This window comes from Petaurus breviceps, unplaced genomic scaffold (assembly GCF_028583685.1).
Source record: "Petaurus breviceps papuanus isolate PSGF00001 unplaced genomic scaffold, PetGlider_PUasm1.0 76, whole genome shotgun sequence".
Classification (NCBI taxonomy): domain Eukaryota; kingdom Metazoa; phylum Chordata; class Mammalia; order Diprotodontia; family Petauridae; genus Petaurus; species Petaurus breviceps.
This window is the reverse complement of record NW_027186473.1, coordinates 4,617,655-4,641,359: the sequence shown is the minus strand read 5'-3', so window position 1 is coordinate 4,641,359 and position 23,705 is coordinate 4,617,655. Positions and strand designations below refer to the sequence as shown.

Here is a 23,705-nt window from a genome sequence, read left to right as displayed (position 1 = left end):
ATACATGTACATGTTGTCTCCCTGATAAAATATAAGCTCCTTGAGGACATGGACTATTTCATAAATCTGTATAATTTTGTATATTTTCCACTAAACTATGCTTCATGAATCATAATTTAAGATGCCTTGCTATGTACTCTTTAGCTGGGCTGATTAATTTGTTTTGCCCAGTGGAGAATACAGCAAAAATCTCCACTAGAAATTTTATGGGCTGGCACCCAGCAACAAGAAAAATCTTTGCCTCTTCACAGACTCCACTTGCTACCCACAAAACTAATATTCTAAATTTTAGGCAAAGGGCTGGCTGGTTGTTCATATCTACAACTATTAAATAATAGCATATTATATCTAAATAGTGAAAGTGTTTATCCCTATTTTCTGAAACTGAGTTTCTAAGGGTTTAAGTGATTTCTCTAAGGTAACACGACTTTTAAATTCTTTTAAGATAGGACTCATACTGCATCTTTATAAATCCTGTACTTTTTATTATATCATGCTGATCCCGGGGCTTTTTAGATGTTTTTAGGCCAGGAACTGCTTGTATATTTCTAAATCTTAATTTTCAAAGTTTAATTATTTTATTTTTAGCTACATTACAAAAATACATTTTACAATTAAGCCTAGAATCAAGTTAAGGAAAAAAAGGCAAAACAATCAGGAGAGATTTAATAAAAATACTATTTATAAAATTTATGTTTATAAAAATAATTACCCAAAAGACAATAATCTTATTTCCTAGGAATTAATGGGAAATGAAATATTTAATATAAGTTCATTTTTTACTAATTATATTTATCCATCAGTTTTTGAGGGAAATTTTAGCTTTTTAAATGGAGAATTTTCTAAAAAGCATAATACATTCCTCTCATTGCTAAGTGTGCAATGAATATAACCTTTTCTTTGATATAAGATCATTATATTATAATGTACTGAATCACTAAGCTATATGGGACTGCTTGCTCCTATAATAAATAAAGAAAGCAGTCTACTTTTGGCTTTTCTGTTTTTTCTGCTATCAGTACTAGGACTTCCTATTATCTGTATACCGCCTCTAGCACTACTCCATCCTAATTTGATGCTTCTTATACGCTGTTGACTAAGAAGCCAGATAAGTCAAGCCATCTGGTAGAAATAGGTTCTAACTGAAGACCTGACATCTTCCCATGATCATGGTGCATAAACTCCTGACACTGATTTTAGCATTTTTTAAATCAAAATTTAGATTCTCATCTGTTTCAGAAAACTATGACTTCCTGATAAAAAAAAAACACTTTGGATAAATAAAAAAGTTATTATGCTCCTAAAAGAAAATGTCTCAATTTATTTCAAATACTTACCTAGCATATCCAGAAGAAAGAGATTTCAAGGAATCGTAAAAATCCACCACAATCTCATTCAAAGGGAAGAGGTATTTAAGCATAACTCGATTCTGATCAATAAACACCATATCTTTTTGAACTGCCCTTCGAGTCTAAAAAAAAATAAAATATAGTATAGTCACAAGCCACTCAGATACTGATTACTGAAAAAAAAAATGTAAATCTTAAAATTCCCTTAAAAATTCTAGTTAAAAAAAAAAATCGGGGGGTGGAGCCAAGATGGCAGTGTAGAAGCAGGGAAACTCCATATGCCCCCTCCATAACCACCTCAAATACCTATAAAAAATGCCTCTAAACAAACTTTAGGGCTACAGAACCCACAAAGTCACAGAGAGAAACAAACCTCCCGCTGAAGACAGCCTGGCAGGCAGACAGGAAGGGTCCATCGCAGCACACTGGGAGCCTAGCCTAGCCCCATTGGTCTGTTACTGATCCCATATCTCTGACATAAGCCTGTTATCATATTCCTAGGTGGAGGGTAGAAATACTCTCAGTGGAGAAGGAGGGAGGTACAACACCTAAGTTCCTAAGGGGTCCAGTACTAAGTAGTACCTCAGCTTTAAGAGGTAACATATAAAGTGACTTGCCAAGTTCACACTGGTAGTAAATGCCAAACCCCAGAGCTGCTTTCAAATGCAATACTTTTTCTACTAGAAGAGAATGGGAAGGCTGTAGAGGATGATGCAAAAATCTTAGTGCCCTTTTAAATTAGTAAAGCCTAAAGTTATTTATACTATTACTAGTTATTTATACTATTAAAACTTAAAACTACACTAAGAATTTGGTGCACGCTGTTTTTTTCATACCCCCTACCCCCAAATGATATGCTTTCTTTGGATGGGGACAGAGTAGGGCACTGCTATATCTGAAATGTTAAATGTGTTTTCCCTGTTATTCTGCTATTGTCAATACTTATGTTTTAGCCTTTTTGGTACCAATGTCTCCACATTCATTAAAAAAACAGTGGCTTAAAAAAAAATCTGATTCTATTAGCATATTAATAACTTCAAAAATAGCCAAATATTAATTTGGAAGCACAAGGGCCTGAATTCCCTCTAGCCTGTCCTAAATGTAGCTAAATCACCCTCATGATTCTGTTAAGAAAGACTGGCGAGATCCACCTAGGACAGGAGTTGACTCTGTTGTTCAGTATGTGTGTGTTGCTGTCGCCACTGCTTGACAATACAGATCTTTGTGAAGACCTTGACTGGCAACACCATCACCCTTGAAGTGGAGCGCAGTGACACCACTGAGAATGTCAAGGCAAAGATCCAGGACAAAGAAGGCATCCCCCCAGACCAGCAGAGGTTGATGTTGATCTTTGCAGGAAAGCAGCTGGGCACACCCTCTTTGACTACAACATCCAGAAAGAATTTACACTGCACTTGGTCCTGTGCTTGAGGGGAGGTGTCTAAATTCCCTCAAGTTTCTTTCAAGCTTTTGAGTAATTTCACTGCACTTTTCTTTAAATAAAGTTGTTGCATTTCTCCCCCTTCCCCGCCCCCCCAAAAAAAAAGACTGGCTAAGATGTCAGAAAAGGAAAGGGACATGCTAGAGGGGATGGGGGAAAATAGGGACACCAACACACTATTGTTGGAGTTGTAAACTGGTCCAATCATTCTAGAGAACAATTTGGAACTTTGCCCAAAGGACTACATAACTGTGCATACCCAGTGACCCAGTAATACCACAACTAGGTCTGTGTCCCAAAGAAAAGGGAAGATGACCTATTGTACAAAAGCAATTCTTTTTATGGTGGCAAAGAATTGGAAATTAAGCAGATATCCATTGACTGAGGAATGACTCAATAAGTTGTGATATATGACTATGATGGAATAATTCTGTTATAAGAAATGACAAGCATGACTAGTTTCAGAAAAACCTGGGAAATCTTTATGAACTGATACAAAGTGAACTGAGCAAAACTAGAATGTCACACACAGTAACAACAATTTTGTAATGATGATCCAACTATAAAAGACTTAACTACTGATCAATATAATGATCTAAGGCAATTCCACCTCGAGAGAACTGGTGAACTCAAAGGGCAGATCAAAGTATACACTTTTTTCACTTCATTTTTTTTTTTGTTATTTTGTTTTCCTTTGCACAGAAATGTTTTGCATAATTTCACATATATGACTGATGTATTACTTGCCTTCTCAAGGGATGGGTGAGGGAGAAAATTTGGAACTAAATTTTTTTAAAAGATGAATGTTAAAATTTTTTTAAAAATATAACTGGGAAATATTTAATGAAATAAAAATATATTTAAGAATAATGATAATTATTTACATAGTGCTCAGAAGGATAAAGTCCTTTACACTTAAGAACTCAGGGAGGTGAGGTGCCATGCTCATCTACATTTCAGATTCAGACACAGCTCAAATAGGCTAAGTGATTTGCTCAGTAACAGCACTAGTAAAAGCATGAGGGCAAGATTTTTAAATCCAAGTGTTCTTGATTCCAAAGTCCTAAGATTACATATTTATTTTTTATCTTTTTGGAGGGGGGGAAGGCAGGGCAATTGGGGTTAAGAGACTTGCCCAAGGTCACATAACTAGTAAGTGTTAAGTGTCTGAGGCCAGATCTGACCTCAGGTCCTCCTGACTCCAGGGCTGGTGCTATATTCACTGCGCCACCTGGGTGTCCCCAAGACTACATATTTAGAGCTTGAAGGGGACATATAGGCCACTAAGTCCAATCCTCTCGTTTTACATATGTGGAAATTGAGGCATAGAGAAGTTAATTTACTTGCCCATGGTCATGAGTTTTAAGTTTCTTATAGGATTCAAATGTAGGTCTTCCTGACCCTCAAGACCAGTACTTTTATACACCATGGCACCTAGCTCAGCACTCTTATCTCAATATACCAATATTAAGGTTGCAATTTTTCAAGAGGAATCTTATTAGGAAACTGGGGGTGGGAAGGGTGGGGCGGAAGGGGAGGAGGGAAGAGAAAACATAAACAATTTAGTATAAGTTTCTATCTTCTTATGTCTTGGTGAGAATTGTCATTTTTATTTTAATCTTACCTTAACCTTTTTTGGTCTCTACTCTTCAATGAAATTCATCTTTACTAAAGCTAATATCTGGGTTTAATCTCCTCATATTCCATGTGGCATTAATACCTTGCACTTCCGTTTCCATAATCTATTTTCCTCATTTCAACTTCTTACAGAAGTCACAAGTTTTATTGTCATTTTTTTTCTAATTCTTATATGCCTGTGTACCTCTCATTAAGTTTCTGGTTCTAGTGTGAGGGGTAACATCAGCCTTCAGATCATCTGCAGAATGAAGACAACATATCACTCATACCTCCAAAATGATCACAGTCAGGTTACTTGCTCTACTCAATACTATAGGCTTTAAGTCTCCCCATTCACTGTCATCCCTAGAAGAATGACTTTACTAAAATCCTATCACTAAAGTTTAAACACAAAAAATACATGCAATTACTGTAACTACTAGTATTTACTAGCATTTTAAGTTTTACAAAGAACTTTACATATATAAAATCGGTTGAACCCCACAACTCTATGAAATAGAGTATTATATCTTAAATATAAATCTCATTTTATAGATGAGGGAGCTTGGACTCAAAAAAGTTAAATGAGTTGCCCAGGATCACACATGTCAAATAAGTGGGATTCAAACCCAGGTCTTCCCAAGTCCAGTGCTTTCTCCATCATATCACACCACTTGAACATTAACAGTAATTCTATTAGAACAAGGTTTCTGGGGGCGGCTAGGTGGCACAGTGAATAGAGCACTGGCCCTGGATTCAGGAGGACCTGAGTTCAAATCTGGTCTCAGACATTTAACACTTACTAGCCATGTGACCTTGGGCAAGTTACTTAACCCCAACGGTCTTGCCTCCCCGTTCCAAAAAGCAAAAACAAAACAAAACAAAAAACCCAAGGTTTCTGATATTTTATGTCACATTTGCTTTCAAAGTTTTCAATCACTAAATTTATGAGTAAACTGTATTTTGAATGAGCTTTCTTTTAAAAATACGAACATACTTCATATTTAATTTAATATGGTACAATGCTATTCTGGAGTGAGGCAAGAAATTAGGTGAAGTAATAACAAGTTAATCATTTAATTATATTATGTGTATACCAGGCAAAGTGTCATTATTTTTCCAGTGTATTCATCCGGTGTTATAATGGTACCCAAAACAACTGGCTCCAAATATTCTGTTACTTTTGACTTATCAGGAAACTGGGCAGGATTGATGATTGTTATTTCCTTTTCTCTATATTCCTGAAAATGGAAAAAATCAATAACTGTTAAAAAGTACTTCCAAAGTAGTCTCATAATCTGAGTTTATTTCTCAAAATTTTGCATTCTTCATTAGAATGAGAAATAACTTGGAATAAAATGAATGTTAGACTTGAATCCTGGTCTGCAATTTATTTATTATCTGTGTGACCTCAAGCCAATCACTTAACCCCTGTAGGCCAGTTTTCTCACCTGTCAAAGGTCGAGGTTGGTCTAGAGTATTGGTGAGGTCTCTTCCACTTATAAAGCTATGATCTTATTATTCCTGGAGTATCAACTGTCTGCTTTGCTTATTTCTCAACACTAAGTCCCAAATTTATGACCACTTAAGTTGATAATTCATTACTGATGATACCTACATAACACACACATACACACACACACACACGTGTCCCCACACAAATATTTTAAAAGTACCACAAACTATTCAAGCCTTCTATATATAAAAAATGAAAAGCAAAGATTATGATACAAATTTAATTTGCCCCTTAAAATAGTCATGCAAATGATTTTCAACCTATTTTAACGTTAACAGCAAGGCATATGTATTTTCCCCCTCAGTCCAGATGTATAAATTTAACGTGGTGAATTAGTGTATTTTAAAATCTATGAACTTCAGTTACTACCTGTAGGTAGGTCTAAGACAAAATATAAACTACATTGACACATAAAACCCTTTCACAATCTGTATTGAACCTTTTTTCAGATTAATTACTTTTTTTCATAATACAATATCCTTATATACTCTAAATCTCCATCAAATTGGGCTACTTACTACTCCTTGTACATATTACATCTCCTATCTCTATTTCTTTGTATAGGCTGTCCCGATCCCTGGAACATTCTTCCACTTTTTACCTCTTGAACCCTAGCTTCCTTCAGTGATAAGGTCAAATAATACCACTGGCAAGAAGCTTCTCATGATATCTCTAGTTAAGCACTTCATATCCAAAAGCATCTTTTATTTACCTGTATTTACTCTTTTGTGAATATGCAGTTACCCCTCTGTGGTATATAAGCTCCTTGAGGTTGTAACTTATATCACTCTTCTGTATTTGTATCCCAAGCAACTGGCCCATAAATAGACAGTAAGTGCTTGATGATGAATAAACTACTGCTTTGGAAACATCCTTCACCAATGGAAACAAATAATCTGCCTGTGTTATGATTTGAGCAAGAGGCCTGGCCTCTTGAGAACTTGAGTCAACCATGGTAATATATTTAGTATTTATCACTGAACCCAGGTCTTCCTGATTTGGAGGCCAATCATCCAGTCACTGCTAGAATTCAAGACAAATATAGAGTTTTCCAATATTTATAGACTACAAGGTAAAATTTGCGCAACAGAAAAAGACTGTAATTCAGAAGGAACTTACTACCTATAATGTTGACTCTGAAAATTATTGTTCTTTACCGTGTTTTCCATTTTTCACAACAGTAAATGTTGGCAAAAAAATTATTAATTTTTATCTTCAATTACTGGTTCCACTTAGAATACTATTTTTCTAGGCAAATCTACATTTTTCCCAGTGAAAAATTTCAATGAAGAATACTTTTATGGAATGAATGGAATTATTTTAAAAGTTAGGATAAAGCCTGTATTAAACTGTTAGGAATTATTCTTCAAATTTTGCTCTTCCATAATTAAAAGTAGTAGTGTGATAGAGTTCTGTAAAGTAATTGTTCCTATTCTGTATTTTACTGAAAAGGAAGACAAAGCTAATATGCTCTTCATAAGTTACTATTCAAGACTGATTTTATATCTCCAACTATTACATTGCAAAATATAGAACTATACTAGACACAGAAGTACTAATTAGTTTCAAGATTATAAATTTTATGTACCTTTATTAACTTTGCTGATGAAAGAACAGCTTTATAAGGAACAGTAGGTGCAGTCAAAATAACAGAGGCATTATATTCTTGTTCCAACCGTTGATTAAAAACCTCCATATGTAGAAGGCCAAGAAATCCCAATCTGGAAAAATATCAAAATAAAATTATGTCACTCCAATTATATATGCCTTAATGCTTGTTTTGAATGATATTTTTTAAAACTTTTTTTTTAAAGTAATCAATATATACAATTTATCCCACATATCCAATTAGTTGCCAAACCTCATAACTGTTTTCTCTACAACATCTTTCATCTATTCCCTTACCTCCATGCATATGGATACCACTTTAGTTCCAGATCCTTTTCACCCTCCCTGGACTATTCTAATAGATTTCTAATTAATCTCTCTGCTTCCAAACTCTTCCCTCTCTAATCCACCATCCACATAGCTGTCAGAGGTATTCCTAAAGTAAATGTGTTATGTTGTCCCTTCCCAGACTCAATAGACTCTAATGTCTCCCTATGATGTAGAATCAAATATAAAGCCCTGAATTTGGCACTTAAAGAATTTTACATCCTGGTTTGAACCCAACTTTTCACAAATCACCTTCCTTTTTACCTATTCTTTAGCACAGCCCAAGCGGCCTTCTGGCTTTTTCTCACACAGAATATTCCAGCTCCCAGTTCCATACCTCTACAGTTTGTCAACCACGTATGTGAGAGAAATGTACACTTTCCACAGCACTGTCTAAGAATCCCAAACTTCTTTCAAAATGTCAGACTGGAACATACCTCCTTTAGGAGACTGTTTCTGACACGTCCCCATAGCTATTAGTACCTTCCCACAAAATTACCTTGTATTTATTATTGCACTGTTCGATGAAAAACATATGCTTGCCAAACAGATTGTTTTATGGAGAGCTCCCAGAGGGCAAGTGTTCACATAGTGGTCAGAATTAGTGATGTAAGGACATCCTCAAGGTTTCTCTCAAGAACTTTGGAACTGATTGTGTGACATGGGAGTCACTGGCACAGGACCGCTCAGCATGGTGAGCTCACATAAGAGAAGGTGCTGTGCTCTATGAGCAAAGCAGAGTTGAAGCACCTCAAAGGAAATGCAGGATGTGCAAATTTGGAGATTCCACCCAAAATGTTCAAACATACCATTTGTGTCCAACCTGTGGTAGAGTATTATGAGGTCATATTGGTCTGATCAGCCACAGTCAGACACAACGAAACTTGACTTTAGCATGGTGATGTTGTTTGGTCCTCTTTGAGAGCAAAAGACAACAACCAACATATGATCTCCTGTTATAGAACATAAGTTCCTTAAGGGCAGGAAATCATCTTTTGACTTTGTATTCCTAGTGCTTCCTTCATATAGTTCAAAGCATGCAGTCAATGATTAATAATGCTTAACTGATTAAAATTCAGACTAAAAATAAATGGATAATAAATCTCACCTCCAACCAGCACCCAAGGCAAGGCTACTATCCCGATGTACTGTTACACTGGAATCATTTAGTGTCAGTTTTTCTATAGCACTCTTCAAATTATTATATTCAGATTGGTCTATCGGATACATCCCTGTGAAAATATTTGATAATATACTTCATTTACCATATCAGGTCATGCTACCAGGTTTTATCCCTTAGCATTAAGACATAAAGCTATATACATTAATCCTAAGAATCTTTCGTCACAACCTTTTTTTCTCTTACTTCAGTAGACACAAATATTATTCAATCATTGCCTGAAAATATGTAAATAAAGTTACACTAGCATGTCTTTCTAATTTTAGTCACTAGTATCCTGCTGATCAACTATCAAATAGCATTCACCACCTACCAATTAAAATATTTTTACAAATGCTGAGGAAATAAAACGTGGGAATTAATTCTTATAAAAATAAACCACTATGTGTAATTATCAAAGATTATAAAGAATACAAAGAAGATATTCTACAACAAATGAATTTGTATCAGTCTCTAAAAACAGTTGTGAGAAAGCTTTTTGTAAACTGTCAAGTACAATGTGCATTATATTTATAAAGAATAGTGAAAACTAATAACAGTTGACTCTTGATCCTACCAAAAAGACTGCCCAAAATGAAAATAGTTAGCTGCTCCAATTTACTGACACTATCCTGAAATACCCATTTTATTTATAGATCAGGATCCCCTTAACCTTACCTGACACATAGCTTCCAGGAGTGGGGAACCTGTGACCTTGAGGTCACATGTGGCCTTCTAGGTCCTTAGGTACAGCCCTTTGACTGAATACAAAGTGCACAGAACAAATCCCCTTAACAAAAGGATTTGTTCTGTAAAATCTTGGACTCAGTTAAAAGGACACAGCTAAGGACCTAAAAGTCCAAATGGCCTCCAAGGCCGTAGGTTCCCCACCCCTGGCTCATACCTTAACAGGGAAGCCTTTAAAGCCCCCAAACCCCACTCCAGAAATACCACTCAGGTGTTTTGTTAGTCTGAAAAATAAAAAAATAAGAAAGCCTATTCCCAACATGTCATTTTTAGAAAAGGAAACAGTGTAGAACTGTAAAGTTGCCCAGCTTTGACTAAATCAGTTCTTTACAAGTCACTTCCATTAAATCTTTTATTCAAAGAGAATTACCAGAACAAAGCACAAGTTCAGATCTTATGTGAATTTTTTTTTCTGAAGACACAGATGTACACACACTACATTTTGCATTATCTTATGCCTGTGCTTCTCTTTATGAGCAAAATAAAAAAAGCAATGAGGACATATTATTGCCTTATTCTAATGGCAAGATATTCTGCTTGTTTGTTTCTATTATAGCAAGCATTATTTAAATCAAATTATTTTGAGGCATTCTGACTCCAACTAGTCCTTGAAGTCAGGAAGACTTTGTTTAAAGACCAAAGTTCTAAGATGCCTATCTTTTGAGTGACCAGTTAAGTCAGTTAACTTACTGCAATGGAAATGTAAATTTTTAAGATCTTCCCTGCCCCTAGGCTTAAGTGTACCTGCAGCCTGTGGTGGGAGGCTTGTTTTCTCAGGAGATACTTTGTGATTGGGCAGTGGGTCAAGAAGGTTGTTACATTCTCTGAGCCAGGAGAAGGCTATATAAGCCCTGATGGGAGGCTTTGCTTTGGGGCTCACTTTGAGAAGTGTTGTGTGATTTGACCAGATGATTCTCTGGGCAGCCGATGTTGAAAGCCCCCCTCCCCCCCTTTGAAAACCCAGATGTTGATGCTTCCCTCTCTGGTAACTGGGATTAGATATGGATGTATGTAATGGTTGGACAGTTTGGAAGCCTGTATGTTGCATGTTCTTATAACTTGTGCTTGTAACCTCTGTATACTCTGAAGTTCGGGGTGCTGATCTTTTCCCCCTGAACTAGGTAAACGATATAGGTTTGATTGATTAAAGTAAGCTTGTTAACCCATTTTGAGTTGCTTTCCTTTAGCAAAGCTGATCTAAGAACCTGTGTTGGCAGCCACCCTGGGGATGCTGGGGTGCTTGCCGCTACACTTATCAATGCCCCAGACAACAATATTCTGAAGATACAGAGCAGTTACTTACATTGGTAAAAGGGCTTCCATACTAAGAGTTCCCTATACCAATGAAATCACAGACCTAGACCAAATTAACTTTTATTACCTGGGGAAGAGTGAGATTAAAATACTATCATAAGGGATTCATTTCCATAGAACAAGAGTTGAATTAAAATTAGTAGAGACTTTAGCATTTCAGATTATATTTATTGGGATAATTTAGGTAACATTCTTTGATGATAAAAGTTTAAAAACCACTGTGGATTTAATCTCTTTAAAAACTACTTAAATCTTAAGCCATTTCATTAGGTAGAATAAAAATCTGTTCAAATAATGCTATTAACTTAAAATGAATAGTTCATATAGCATAACTGGATAGTGCAGTTATAGAAGCTGTCATAATTATTTTTGCTGCTGAGTATATATTGAGAATAAAAAAATTCTGCTCTAATTTTTTGAACTTGTGAACTCCTCACCTGCAAAAACCATTGGTTTCGCTGACTTAAACCCAGGCAAGGGTTCCACTGGTTGTTTATGTAAATATAATGTATCTCCTATTTGAGCTTCAGTGACATCTTTCATCCCAGCAATCAGATAGCCCACCTGTCCTGCATATCTAAATAAAATTAGTATTATGTGGAAATAATATTGAGTGATTGTTTCAAGTATACCCTTTTTGCAGCTCAATTCTTTACATTTATAAGCATTAGCTCATCTATCACAGGAAAACCATCTTATTTCAAACCCAAAACTTTTCTTTTTGTAAAGAATCATTGGCTTGATTCTCATGGTCTGAAGTAGTTCTATATGCAGAAGTCTCCAACTGGGCAAAATCCTCTTAAGACCAATTTTCATACCTTCTAATAAGCCCACTGTTTCCTCTTTCCAAATGAAACAGATAGGTAAAAAAAATCTAAGATACTGAAAATAATTGTGAAGAGGACTTGTGACAATGACCTCTCCCCATCCAGAATATAAAAATAACAAAACCCTGATAAAGGCAGAAAGAAAACCCACTATGATTTATTAAATAACTTCTAAGGCATTAACTGAGGCATGAAGGGCTAAGTAGTTTTTTCCAAGTTACTATTCTGTGTCAGAGTCAAGACTGGAACCCAGGTGTTCCTGCCTCTAAGCCCAGCATATGAGTACTTTATCCATCACACTATTCTGCTTCTCTCCACTGGGAATTAATAATGTTGCCCATTAAGTACAGTAAAAAAAAAAAATCACAACTAGCCCCATTTTTTCTTTCATATACATGACTTATGGGAGAGAGAAACAAACAGACAAAACAGAATGTCACAGATCTGGTCAAAAAAAAAAAAAGGAAGAAAAAATTTCCTAGATATATCCTGGGCTTAAATCTAATAAAGAATACTGTAAAGATCCTAAATCATGAAAAATTCTTGCACTTACAATTTTGCAATAAGGAATAACACTGAAATAATTGGAGACATTTCCATAAATACAGTTAAAATAATGTTTTCTGGGAAATTACTAGCTATAGAGAGATCATCCATCCAATCCAATTCCAACATTTTTCATTTAATGAGGATTTTTTAAAAGATCAAATATTTTGGAAAATATAAAATCCTACCAGAGCCTCAGTCTTTTGACTGCAACTCAATGGCACTACATTAAGCTTTCTTTAAACTAAGAATTTCTCCAAACATTCCAGCTTAATTTTTAAAAAAAATTTTAAATGCTCTATCACAAAAATAATCAACACAGGGCTAAGCAATACAAGGTTTTATACTGAAGATTCAGTTATTTTTACAGATAAAAAGTTATCAAAACTATTTGTAGCACCGGTTACTTACAGTTTCTGAGTTAGCTGTTCATCTGGGCTCAAAATTCCAACTTCATTAACTTCATAAGTCTTTTGTGTATGAGCAGATACAATCTTATCTCCTTTGGAAACAACTCCATCAAACAGCGCTATATTAGCTATCACTCCTCTATACTGGTCAAAGGTAGAATCAAATACTAAAGCCTTCAGTGGATTTTTTCGACTCACTCTTGGTCTATGAAACATGGAAAATAAAAATAAAAATTCTACTATACACATGTATAGGCATATAATAAAAAACATGCTAAAGACAAAAAGCACTGGGCTTATGCTTTCACCAGCATACGGAAATCCCGCTACCGAGACGCGTGAGCCCTGGATCTGTCGCGTTCTTTCAGAGATGGCAAAACAAATACTCACGGAGCTATCCTTCCAATGACAGCCCCAAGTACGCTTTCTATGTTTGTTCCTAGTTTAGCAGAAATCTAAAGAAAAGGATAAAAAAAATCTTAGATAAGACAAAATATCTGTGACTGCATGGCTGTTATTACTGAATTCTTAATATCTGACAGCATATACAGTTTATTTGTAAAATACTATGACGTTTACAAGTAGTATCAGCTCTTTCTTTGGAAAAAAAATCTATATAAAATATGTAATCGGAAATATTATGGGGTTAGTGCATCCTAAGAACATGGAATTATAAAATTTGGATTACAAAAGAAAAATGTGAAGAACTAATAAAGATTTCTACAATGCAATATTATCCCATCAATGACAGTAGAACTACCACATTTGGACTCTAATATTAAAGACTATAATGTGCTACATATCTAGGAAGAAATGACATTAAAGAAATATTGGAAAAAAAAGCTGAATCAGACCAGGTATGCATGGCAGAAGCCTGTGCTAAAGTGAATGAAAGTGTGAGGGCTTCAAGTCAATCCACTGTAAAGATCCCTCAAAGAGGGTCAGATTAATATGTATGTATGTTTGTGTGTATATATATATATATATATATATATATACGCACACACATATATATGTATATATATGCGTGTATGTGTGTAAAAAATATTATTTTTTTAAATAATGGAGAGTATAACAATAACCACCAACCCAAATCTTTGTATGAATAATTTATTCTCATATCTAAGCCATTTTTGATGCAAAACATAAGAAGAAAATCTTTCACAAATGTTACTATATAATTTCTAGGTCCTTAAGGTAAGGAGAATTTAAGAATCTACCATGCTTGCTGACTACAAAAACATTTAGTAAAAACAAACTGCATCCTTAAAGCCTCACCTCCAATAAAGTGTCTCATATGCCAAGGTATGACTGTAAAAGATACACTGATAGAGGTAATAGCAAAAATTTGATGATTGTAATGATCATTATAAAGGGAGGCATACACACAGATCCATGCCTGTGCTACAGATGTCTATCTTTGTTACGGATAATAGATACAACAGAATTTTTTTTTAAAAAGCTTCATTACATATAGAAAGGTTTTCCAAGTATCATTTGCAGATGACAATGCACTAATTCAATTAAGCCTTCTGAATACTGCCTTGTTGAGCTTTCTAAATGAGATCTAAAATTACTTAAAAGTTCAACTTAATCCACAGGGAAAAAAAATGGATGAAGAATGCAAATTTTCTATGCTATGATAAGTCATTTGATGGGAAGTTCATCTGTACATAGAATTTTTTTTAAACAAATAGATGCTGAAGCAGGGCTAGAACTGGAGTAAGATTGTGCCAAATTACATTTAAGGAAACTGACTAGCACAATATACCACAAGTTTCTCCCAGAAAGAAAACCCCATATTTTAATACCAAATATTCTTCCTGTGATACTATCATTCTGAAAATAATTAATTTCAGAAGTGCTGACCAATCAAAACTCCAAGTCACTCAAAATGCAAAGGAAAATGTAGTACACTACAACTATGAATTATGGAAACAAAAACGTGTAAAACACATAAGAAATATATAACTGGAAAAGGAAGTATGCTAGTCAACTAGCAAGAGCAAATGTTAATGGAGGTATAGATCAAAGGTTGCTTTAGTACCCAAACAACATCAGAAGATACAGATTAAACCCTGAATTCAGGACTCCCTGAAGAAAATTTATAGGACATAGACAAAAGTTGCACAAGATCAGTTATGGACTGCTGATGTACACTAATATGAGTTTCCACATCAAAACCACAGATACTTTTAAGTTAAGTATTCAATTCAATCATTACAAGGTTTTTAGATACAAGTCAAATAATCCTGACTAAATCACTAGAAAATATGGAATGGATATGAACACAGAATGTAATTTATTTTTTAGGTTTATCTTTTTTCTTTTCTCTTTTTAAATTTTATTTTTAATTCATGGAACAAGCATTTCTCTAACACAGCACAATAAAAGAGACAACTTATACATGAAACTGCAAATATACTATGCACAGATTGCTATTCCTTTCAAATATACAACTAAATTATCATTTAAATTTGTTTTCTTTTAAAAATTTATTCTACTCTGAAATTAAGAAACAAAACAAACATTTCCATAACAAACTGGGACAAAAAAACCAAGGCTTGCACCTGAAATTTCAGGTCCATTATATACAATTTGCTATTTCTTTCAAATATACAACAGTTATGTAACTTTATTCCCCTCCCTCCCCAAGACTTTGAGATGGCTATCCAATAGACACCAATGTGTATATAGGTAGGTATGTATAAATATCTACCTACACATACACATATATATGTATGTGTACATGTATGTAAACAGCATCTTCATAGGAACTTTGCAGTTAGTATGGTATTTACTAATTTGGGTATTTATAATAGTCAGAATGATTCAGTCACTCAAAGGGTTCTTAAAACAGTATTGCTGTTATTGTATACAATGTTCTCTTGGTTCCACTCATTTCATTCTTCATTTATTTTGTGGAGGTCGCTCCTTGGCCCAGGGGTAGAGAACCTATAGCCTGGAAGTCACAGGTTCCCTACCCCTGCTCCATGCTTCTCTAAAGATTGAGCTCATCACTTCTTACAGCAGAGTAATATTCCATCACAAACATATACCACAATCTGTTTAGTCATTCCCCAACTGACAGGGATTTTCAGTTCTTTGCCACCACCAGAATGTACTTTCCAACAGAACTTTGGTTTGAATAAAACTTGAGTACAGCCATGATTTTTGTTGTTTTTCAAATGTATGCATATATACTGTCACACTTTTCTTTTCAAAGAGTTATAAAATTGTGGATGCCCTATATTTGGAAAAATACCTTCTTTAACAACTATTCATATTAATACATTAAAAAATCACTTTCTCCACAATTAATCTGTGAAATATGTAGTAAAAATATTATCTTTATTTTTACACTTGCAAAAAAATTCAGAGAGGTTATGTGATTGCACCTGGGGCCAAATATTAACTACGAGCAAGATCTGAACCCAAATCTTCTGACCAGGTCAAAGTATTATTTTTACTGTACCACATTATCAGATAGCAGCTCAGTAATTTGGTCAGAATATCATGGAAAGTCAACAATGGATCAAATATTCAACTTGTTTCCAAAAATGTGAATATACCACTGAATCTATGAAAATATAACTTATTTTTCCTGAAATCAATGATAAGTTAAAATCATGTGGGTAAAAAAGTGCAAATGAAAGAAAAAAATAAATGTTTTACCTTAATACATTCATCACTGGGGATATCAAACATCTTTTCAATTTGTTTTTCAACCCTTTCAGGGTCAGCATTCTTCAGATCTATCTATAAAACATTAATATTAAATCTCAATATACTAAAATAAAAGCATACTTACAGTTAGTTTTTTAAAGATGGGAGATTTTTAAAGAGATTAACTGTTTTACCTTTCTATCCAAACTCAAATTTCAAAGTGCATTGTATTCTATTGAATATGCAAAAAAACATTTTAACACAAACTACTACTGAGTCCACATTAAGCACTAGCAACATATTTACATAATACAATTAACTCTTCAAACATTTTAAAAGATCAATAATTTCACAGGTATAGATCACCTTAACACCAATGAAGATTGCATAAAAGCCTAATTAGGGCACTTTCTTCTTAGGCTGCTTTTGTTAAAAAGGACTACTTAGTGAACAACCTTCTAGGAATAAAATGTCTAAATGACCAAATTTCAAATAAATAGAATAAAATAAAAATTAATTAAGTACTATAGTTTTTAAAATTATATTTTACTTTTTAATTATGAGGCATTTAATTTTCTCACTCCCATCCCTAAGTACTGCATTTTAAAAAGCTAAAATTTCTTCAAGTCTTGTTCAAAATCCACCTTCTCAATGGAATCTTTCTGGATTTACTCAAATTTCTGACTTCTGTTATGAACTCCTATCCCATTTTCCTCCACATTTACTACATCTTATCTCTCTTCATGTTTTTTTTTTTGAGGGCAATTGAGTTGCCCAAGGTCACATGGCTAGGTTTTTGTGTTGTGTCTGAGGCTGTATTTGAACTCAGATTCTCCTGACTCCAGGGCCGGTGCTCTCTCTATAAGCTTTTTTTAAGGACAGCAAAAACGTCAATAAATATCAGAGCACCTATTACATTCCATCACTAAAATGCAAGTAGTTCTAGAACTATACCTACTCTATAAAATGGAATTTACAATCCATTCTCATTTTTAAATTTAAAGCATTAAAACACACACACACACAATTTTACATTTTAGAGTCATAATGTAAGGAGATTATCCTATTTCTTAATTTTGGGATTAAAACAAAACAAAGTGTTCAAAAGCACTACATCATTTAGCACTTTATTTTCTGACATCAGCACATGAATAATATCCCTTCTAATGCCTAGTTCAAGGAATATATTAGAGGTTGAATGAAAACATTTAGTCTTACCACTCCTATCAGACAATTAAAATTCTTAATAGCAAGGACACTTCTTTTATAAAATACAAAATGGCTAGTATACAGTACGTGCACCTAGAAGGCAATGCATAATAAATACTTGTCAACTGACTACAGGCAATTTATTTTCATTTAAACCATACTCCTTGGGGAGAGGGAAGAAGAAAAACACTCAGAAGGTATGATACTGGGTATTTAATTACTAAACCTGTCAGTTATTTTAAAACATAAACATAATTACACAGGACTTCTTAGAATTACCTTGTTTATGACAGGAATTATTGAGAGCTGTGCTTCAAAGGCAAGAAAGAAATTTGCTACAGTTTGAGCTTGAATACCCTGAAAATATTAAAGCAGACAAGTTTACAAATATAGCATAGTATCACAACAAAACTCAAATCAACTTAATTTATGCTCCTTCAAAAAATTAACACTAACATGAACTTACCAGCATTTTTGGTTTTAGAGGGCTCAAACTGAGACAGAACTGACAAGGGGAGAAATACTGAACAGGTGACAGTGAACAATCACTTCAGGAGATGAGTGGCAGTTAACCAACCAGATAAAGATTAACAGCACAAACAGAAACAAAGGAACCTCAATAATCATATTTCAATATAGCAAGAACTTTCTTAGTTTTGAGAAATCAGTATAGTCCTTTAACCTCTCTAGATCCGAGCTTCCTAATCTATCAATCAAGGGTTATACTAGATGATCTCTTAAATGTCTTCTTCCTCTTCTAAAATTCTACAATTCCAAAAAGCCCAGATGATACCAGTGTCTGCTGAAGAATAAAGTATCTAAAAAAAAACAGTATCATAAGCAGTTTATTAGATCTGATGTTCCTTACAGATAGAGCCAGTGCCTTTGTGCCTTATAAAAAAGCAGACTCTTAAACATTATTGGAATTAATATTTTGTCACAAAGGGTTTCCAGGAACTAACAAGGTTTGTGCTAGAAGATAGTTTTGTTACACTTCGTATTTAGTTGTAATTGTTGTTTAGTCAATTAGCTGTGTCCAACTCTTCATGACCCTATTCGGGTTTTCTTGCCAAAAATACTGGAGTGGTGTGCCATTTCCTTCTCCAGCTCACTTTATAGATGAGGAACTGAGGCAAGCAGGGGTTAAGTGATTTGCCCAGGGTCACACAAGCAACAGCCAGTTAAGTGTCTGAGGCTGGATTTGAACTCACAAGGATGAATCTTCCTGATTTCAGGTCCAGCATACTCTCCACTGTGCTACCTAGCTGCCCTCAAAAGCAAAAAAAAAATCTGGTGTCCAGTTTTCTGACTGTATGTGACCCCATGGAAACGATACTGGATTGGTTTACCATTTCCCACTCCAGTACGTCTCAATTTACAGATAAGGAACTGAGGCAAATAGAGGTTAAGTGATTCGTCCAGGGTCCTACAGCTAGCAAGTGTCTGAATTCAGATCTTACTTACTCTAGGCCTAATCCTCTTATCCACTATACTATCTAGTTGCCCTAGCTATTTAGTAGACTAGAATTAAAAAAAAAAAGTTACAGGGCACTTTAAATTTTGCACAGTGCCCCATATATATTATATATTTAAGCCTCACAACCACCAACAACCCAACATATTATCATCCACCTTTTATCAATGGGGAAATGAAGTTCAGAGAGGTGACTACACTTTTATCAAAAGGATTTATAACCAAATCGCCCATCTCCAAATCTAGCAATCTCCTCACTCTGCTACCTGGCAGTACTTCTCAATCACCCTTCTGGGAAATCTTGCTATTTCTTTAAAACTTAACTTTTTCCCAAATAATGATTTATCACATTTTTCTTTCTACTCCATGACTCTTAATGCCCTAGTCATTAAAGTTCTCAAAGTTTGTTTCCAAAGTATGTCAGAAATAAATATCAAATTATAAACTCTTATGATCGTTTAGTCACCCTCGAGATAACCCAGATTATAACTAAAAATGGGCATCACACTTTTAAAAATCCCCTCCCTTCACATTACTTTTTAAAACTTAAGAGAAATAGCAGCTATACACATCAGCATATAAAGTTATAAAAGATACTCCAACAGAAATTTATAAGTAACAAAAATCATTATCTATTATTAAAAAATCAAAATAAAGTTTATACCTCATTTGCATCCACCACAAGTAAGACACCTTGACAAGCAGAGAGTGATCTAGACACTTCATAATTAAAATCAACATGACCCTAGGAGGAAAAACATCAAAACAACTGAATATAAGCTAAATACACTTTGATCTTAATTCTTTCAATTAAACCTGGATTTATTTGTTACTTATTCATGAAAAAATGTTGACATTAAACAGAACAGTAGTAAACAAAAAGCAGGATTTACAGAGCAAGTTTAAGGCTAATTTAGATAATATTATTAATAAACAACCCAGGATTCATGTTAAACTTACAGGTGTATCAATGAGATTTAAAAGGTATAATTTTCCTCCATAATTGTAAAAAAGAGATGCAGTCTGTGCTTTAACAGTGATTCCTCTTTCCCGTTCCACTTGTAGTTTATCAAGTACTTGTTTATTATGGTCAGTTTTGGCAATTGTACCTAGTAACATAATTTTGTGAGAATTTTTATTAGAAGATAGCAAGACTGGGTTTTAACAAACCATATTTGAGATGAGTTAGGTTATGCAAAGACATATTCAAACTCTTTACCTAAGTTCAATTCTATATAAATTAAATATACCAAAGGAGTCTTTCATAAAGATAAAATTATTAAAAGATTATTAATATAATAAAAGGGAATAAATCGACCTTCAAACATTCTGAAAATAGACATAAAAGCAAAATAGCAAATACGAAAAATTTGTCTATGAATTGCCTGATGCCAAATTATTTAACTGTCAAATGTATATTTCACATTAGAGTTCACATACCTGTTAGTTCCAGAAGCCTGTCAGCTAGAGTACTTTTGCCGTGATCCACATGAGCAATGATGCCAAAATTTCTAATATTTTCTACAGGAAATTCTGACATATCTAGTCTTTCCTAGAAAGGTAAAAAATAGGAAACTCATGAATATTTCAATGAAATTATTTTATTTACTGCATTTCTAGATTAAACCAATCCAAACTACTCTTACTTTCATTCTTTTTTGGAGGCACCTGGGGTTAAGCGACTTGCCCAAGGTCACATGGCTAGTTTTTGTGTTGTGTCTAAGGCTGGATTTGAACTGAGGTCCGCCAGACTCCAGGACTGGTTGTGCTAACTAGCCGCCCATCTTACTTTCATTCTAATAAAACTAATTTCATAGAATCCTTTTTTTTTTTTGCCTTTAGTCTTTTTTATTACACTTTTCACAATAAAAGTTACTAGGATTTATAATAGGATTTTTTCCAATAAGTGTCACAATTAAGGACAAACATGGAGGTAAAAGTCCCCTTTTCCATCATTTTCCTCTGCTTACTCGGAGAAATGGCAGGTCTGGGAACGACACATTTTCAAGACTTTACTTTTAACTTATCACTCCTATTTAAATATACATTTTCTATCACTTAAGTCTAAGCTTTTACCAATGAGTTATATCAAAGATATTAAACTTTTTATCTTCATCCAAGTTGATGTTAATATTCAAACGCAAAAACACGAAAGATGCACAACTTTACTGCACTTGAATTTTAAAATATAACTTCTAAATGCTTAATATGTGGCCTTATTTTTACACAAAACCTTGATTTGCTTTTCATAAGGATTTTGTTCTTTAATTTCAAGTTATGGCTAAAACTACAGCGATCCATAAGAAAACCTTTCTTTTTTCATTTCTGTTGCTCTCCTATCACAGCGTGGTGTATGGAATATGGATTTAGTGGTGGGTTCAAATCCTGCCTCTGATATTTCAAATTCACTGCACTTCTACGGCCTTAAATTCCCTCCTCTGAAAAATGCTAAGATTGGGCCAATTCCTAAAAAGTCACTTTCGGCTCTGAATCCCCTGATCCGGGCTGCTGCGCTGCTGATACTCGGTAGTTTTACAAGGTGATTTTGCCATCTACGTGGAAGGAACAACAGCCGCCCGCCCCGCAGTTTAACACAAGTTCCAGGGAGAAGGCGAGGTTCCTTTGGTCCCTCTGGGCCTCCAGCCGCAGGCCCCGCTCCGCCTCACGCCCGCCCGGCCCAACCCAGCAGCCCCCAAAACTGTGCGGCAGTCACCGTCCGGTCCGCGGCGCTATAGGGCCTGGAGGGGGTCACCCAGAAGGCGGGGTCCTTCTCCGGACGCGGAGAGAAGAGAGAGGCCCCGCCAGCCGCCGCCAGTCGGCGCCGAAGGCCCCCCAGGGCGGCCTGCGCCACCCAAGACCAGCGGCGCCTTGGTCCGGGTCCTACGAGGGCCAACATCGCCCCGGCCGCCTTTGCGCTTCGCTCTCAGGAGGGGCCGGGCAGCGGAGCCACGTGTATCCACTCTGACGGTCGCTGTCCGGTTCTCCAACCGGAAGGACGACCCCGGTCTGGAGCTTCCCTCTTCCCGGCCTGGGGAACCCCACAGCACGTCCCAAAGGGCTTAAATACAATTTCCCCGCTCCTAAACCTGTGCCCGCGACCCCTTGGAGAGGACGTGACCCCGCGCTACATCATCACGCCGCCCTCTGCGAGGGCGCTGACGCCATCACGCCACATTCCGTCCTCTGAGAGAGTCCTTGCGTCATCGCGTTCTCACGTCGGCTCCTCCTCCCTTCAGAAGAAGACTTTTGGCAGGCGACTTGTGTGTTTTCTTGTTCTCCTGTTTCCACTTCACTCTTTTACTTATCCTGGCATTCCGGGGGAGGACTAGGGGAAGCTGTCCGAGTGTTGTTTTCTCCCAGAACTCCCTAAATGTGCCATGTCTTTTGGATTACATCCTATCCCTGGGGCACTTGGGACTTGCTGGAGGAGCGCTCCTTTCCCCGCAACCTCGCTCCTCACCTAGCACAGAAACACGTGCATGAGTCATCTCCCACCTTGCTCCTTGCAGACGGGGTCCCGGGGTCCTCGTCCCAGAGAGAGCTTTACACGCAGCCTCGGCTTCCTTAGAAATCCCCCCGTTCTTTGCCATCTGGCTTCTTTCCAAATTTATCAGTGAAACCTTAAAGACTAAATCCAATATACTTTCCCCAGCCCTTCTCCTTTACCTCTGGGTTGCTTTAAAACACTTAAAACAAACAAAAAAGTTCTGCTGATACATCGGTCACTGGGGTAAAAAGTGAAAGCTGAAAGCATACCCAGAGTCACAACGTCTGTGAGGGACCCCAGAAGCCCAGCCACTCACTAAGAAATCTCTGCGTAACAAACACAACCAAGGGGTCATCCATCTTTGCCTGAACACCTCCACTGAGGAGGAACACACTGCTTAAGGCAGCTACACGCCCTTTTGAATAACTCATTGTTGGTAAGCTTATCCTAACATTACTCTTAAATGTGCAAGCGGAGTATTGAAACTTCCTCCCGTTGTTCCTAATTCTCTTCTTAGAAAGATAAGATGAGATAGGTATACAAGTACTTAAATATATGAATGCACGTATGTACATGTTACTTTCTGTGCCTGCAGAGGTAAGACTTACTCCACCCTCTTCTAGCTTCCTTATGCCTGTCAAGGGCACCACTATCTTCCCAATCACCTGGTTTCACAACCTAAGTGCTCTCTTCTATTCCTCACTCTCTCTCATCTAGTTATTTCCAATGAATTGACAAGTCCTGTTCCCTAACCACTACCACTTCCCTGGTGCCGGTCCATATTACCAGGTATGCAATGTACAACGTAAATAAGATATGAGGTAGGTATTAATGTCCTTGACTTAACACAAAAGGATCTCACTAATTTGCATTAATGGAAATTTAAACAAGCGTGGTAAATAAATATTGTTATACTCTCCTAAGAGGTTAAAAAAAAATGTACACATCAGAACACAAAACAATTTGTGGGACTGCTAAATAAGGCATTCTGTATTTCACTTCATTCTG

At 35.8% G+C, this 23,705-nt stretch overlaps 1 protein-coding gene across 2 annotated transcripts in view; it reads right to left on the bottom strand.

Moving 5' to 3' along the window:
- Nucleotides 1–22,367, bottom strand: part of GUF1 (GTP binding elongation factor GUF1) — a 33,862-nt gene extending 11,495 nt beyond the window's left edge. Inside the window, exons 1-13 of one of the 2 annotated variants that reach the window (XM_069105165.1) lie at nt 21,924–22,367; nt 20,651–20,762; nt 20,171–20,319; nt 19,875–19,955; nt 18,016–18,093; nt 16,537–16,620; nt 13,252–13,316; nt 12,863–13,066; nt 11,516–11,655; nt 8,967–9,090; nt 7,512–7,644; nt 5,505–5,648; nt 1,338–1,471 (exon numbers count right to left, since the gene is read on the bottom strand). In XM_069105165.1, the coding sequence (XP_068961266.1) occupies nt 1,338–1,471; nt 5,505–5,648; nt 7,512–7,644; nt 8,967–9,090; nt 11,516–11,655; nt 12,863–13,066; nt 13,252–13,316; nt 16,537–16,620; nt 18,016–18,093; nt 19,875–19,955; nt 20,171–20,319; nt 20,651–20,762; nt 21,924–22,106 (1,631 nt within the window). In that variant the 5' untranslated portion in view covers nt 22,107–22,367. The remainder of the gene's footprint in view (nt 1–1,337; nt 1,472–5,504; nt 5,649–7,511; nt 7,645–8,966; nt 9,091–11,515; nt 11,656–12,862; nt 13,067–13,251; nt 13,317–16,536; nt 16,621–18,015; nt 18,094–19,874; nt 19,956–20,170; nt 20,320–20,650; nt 20,763–21,923) is intronic. The other variant, XM_069105166.1, reaches the window with a different exon arrangement.
- Nucleotides 22,368–23,705: the final 1,338 nt, after the last annotated feature.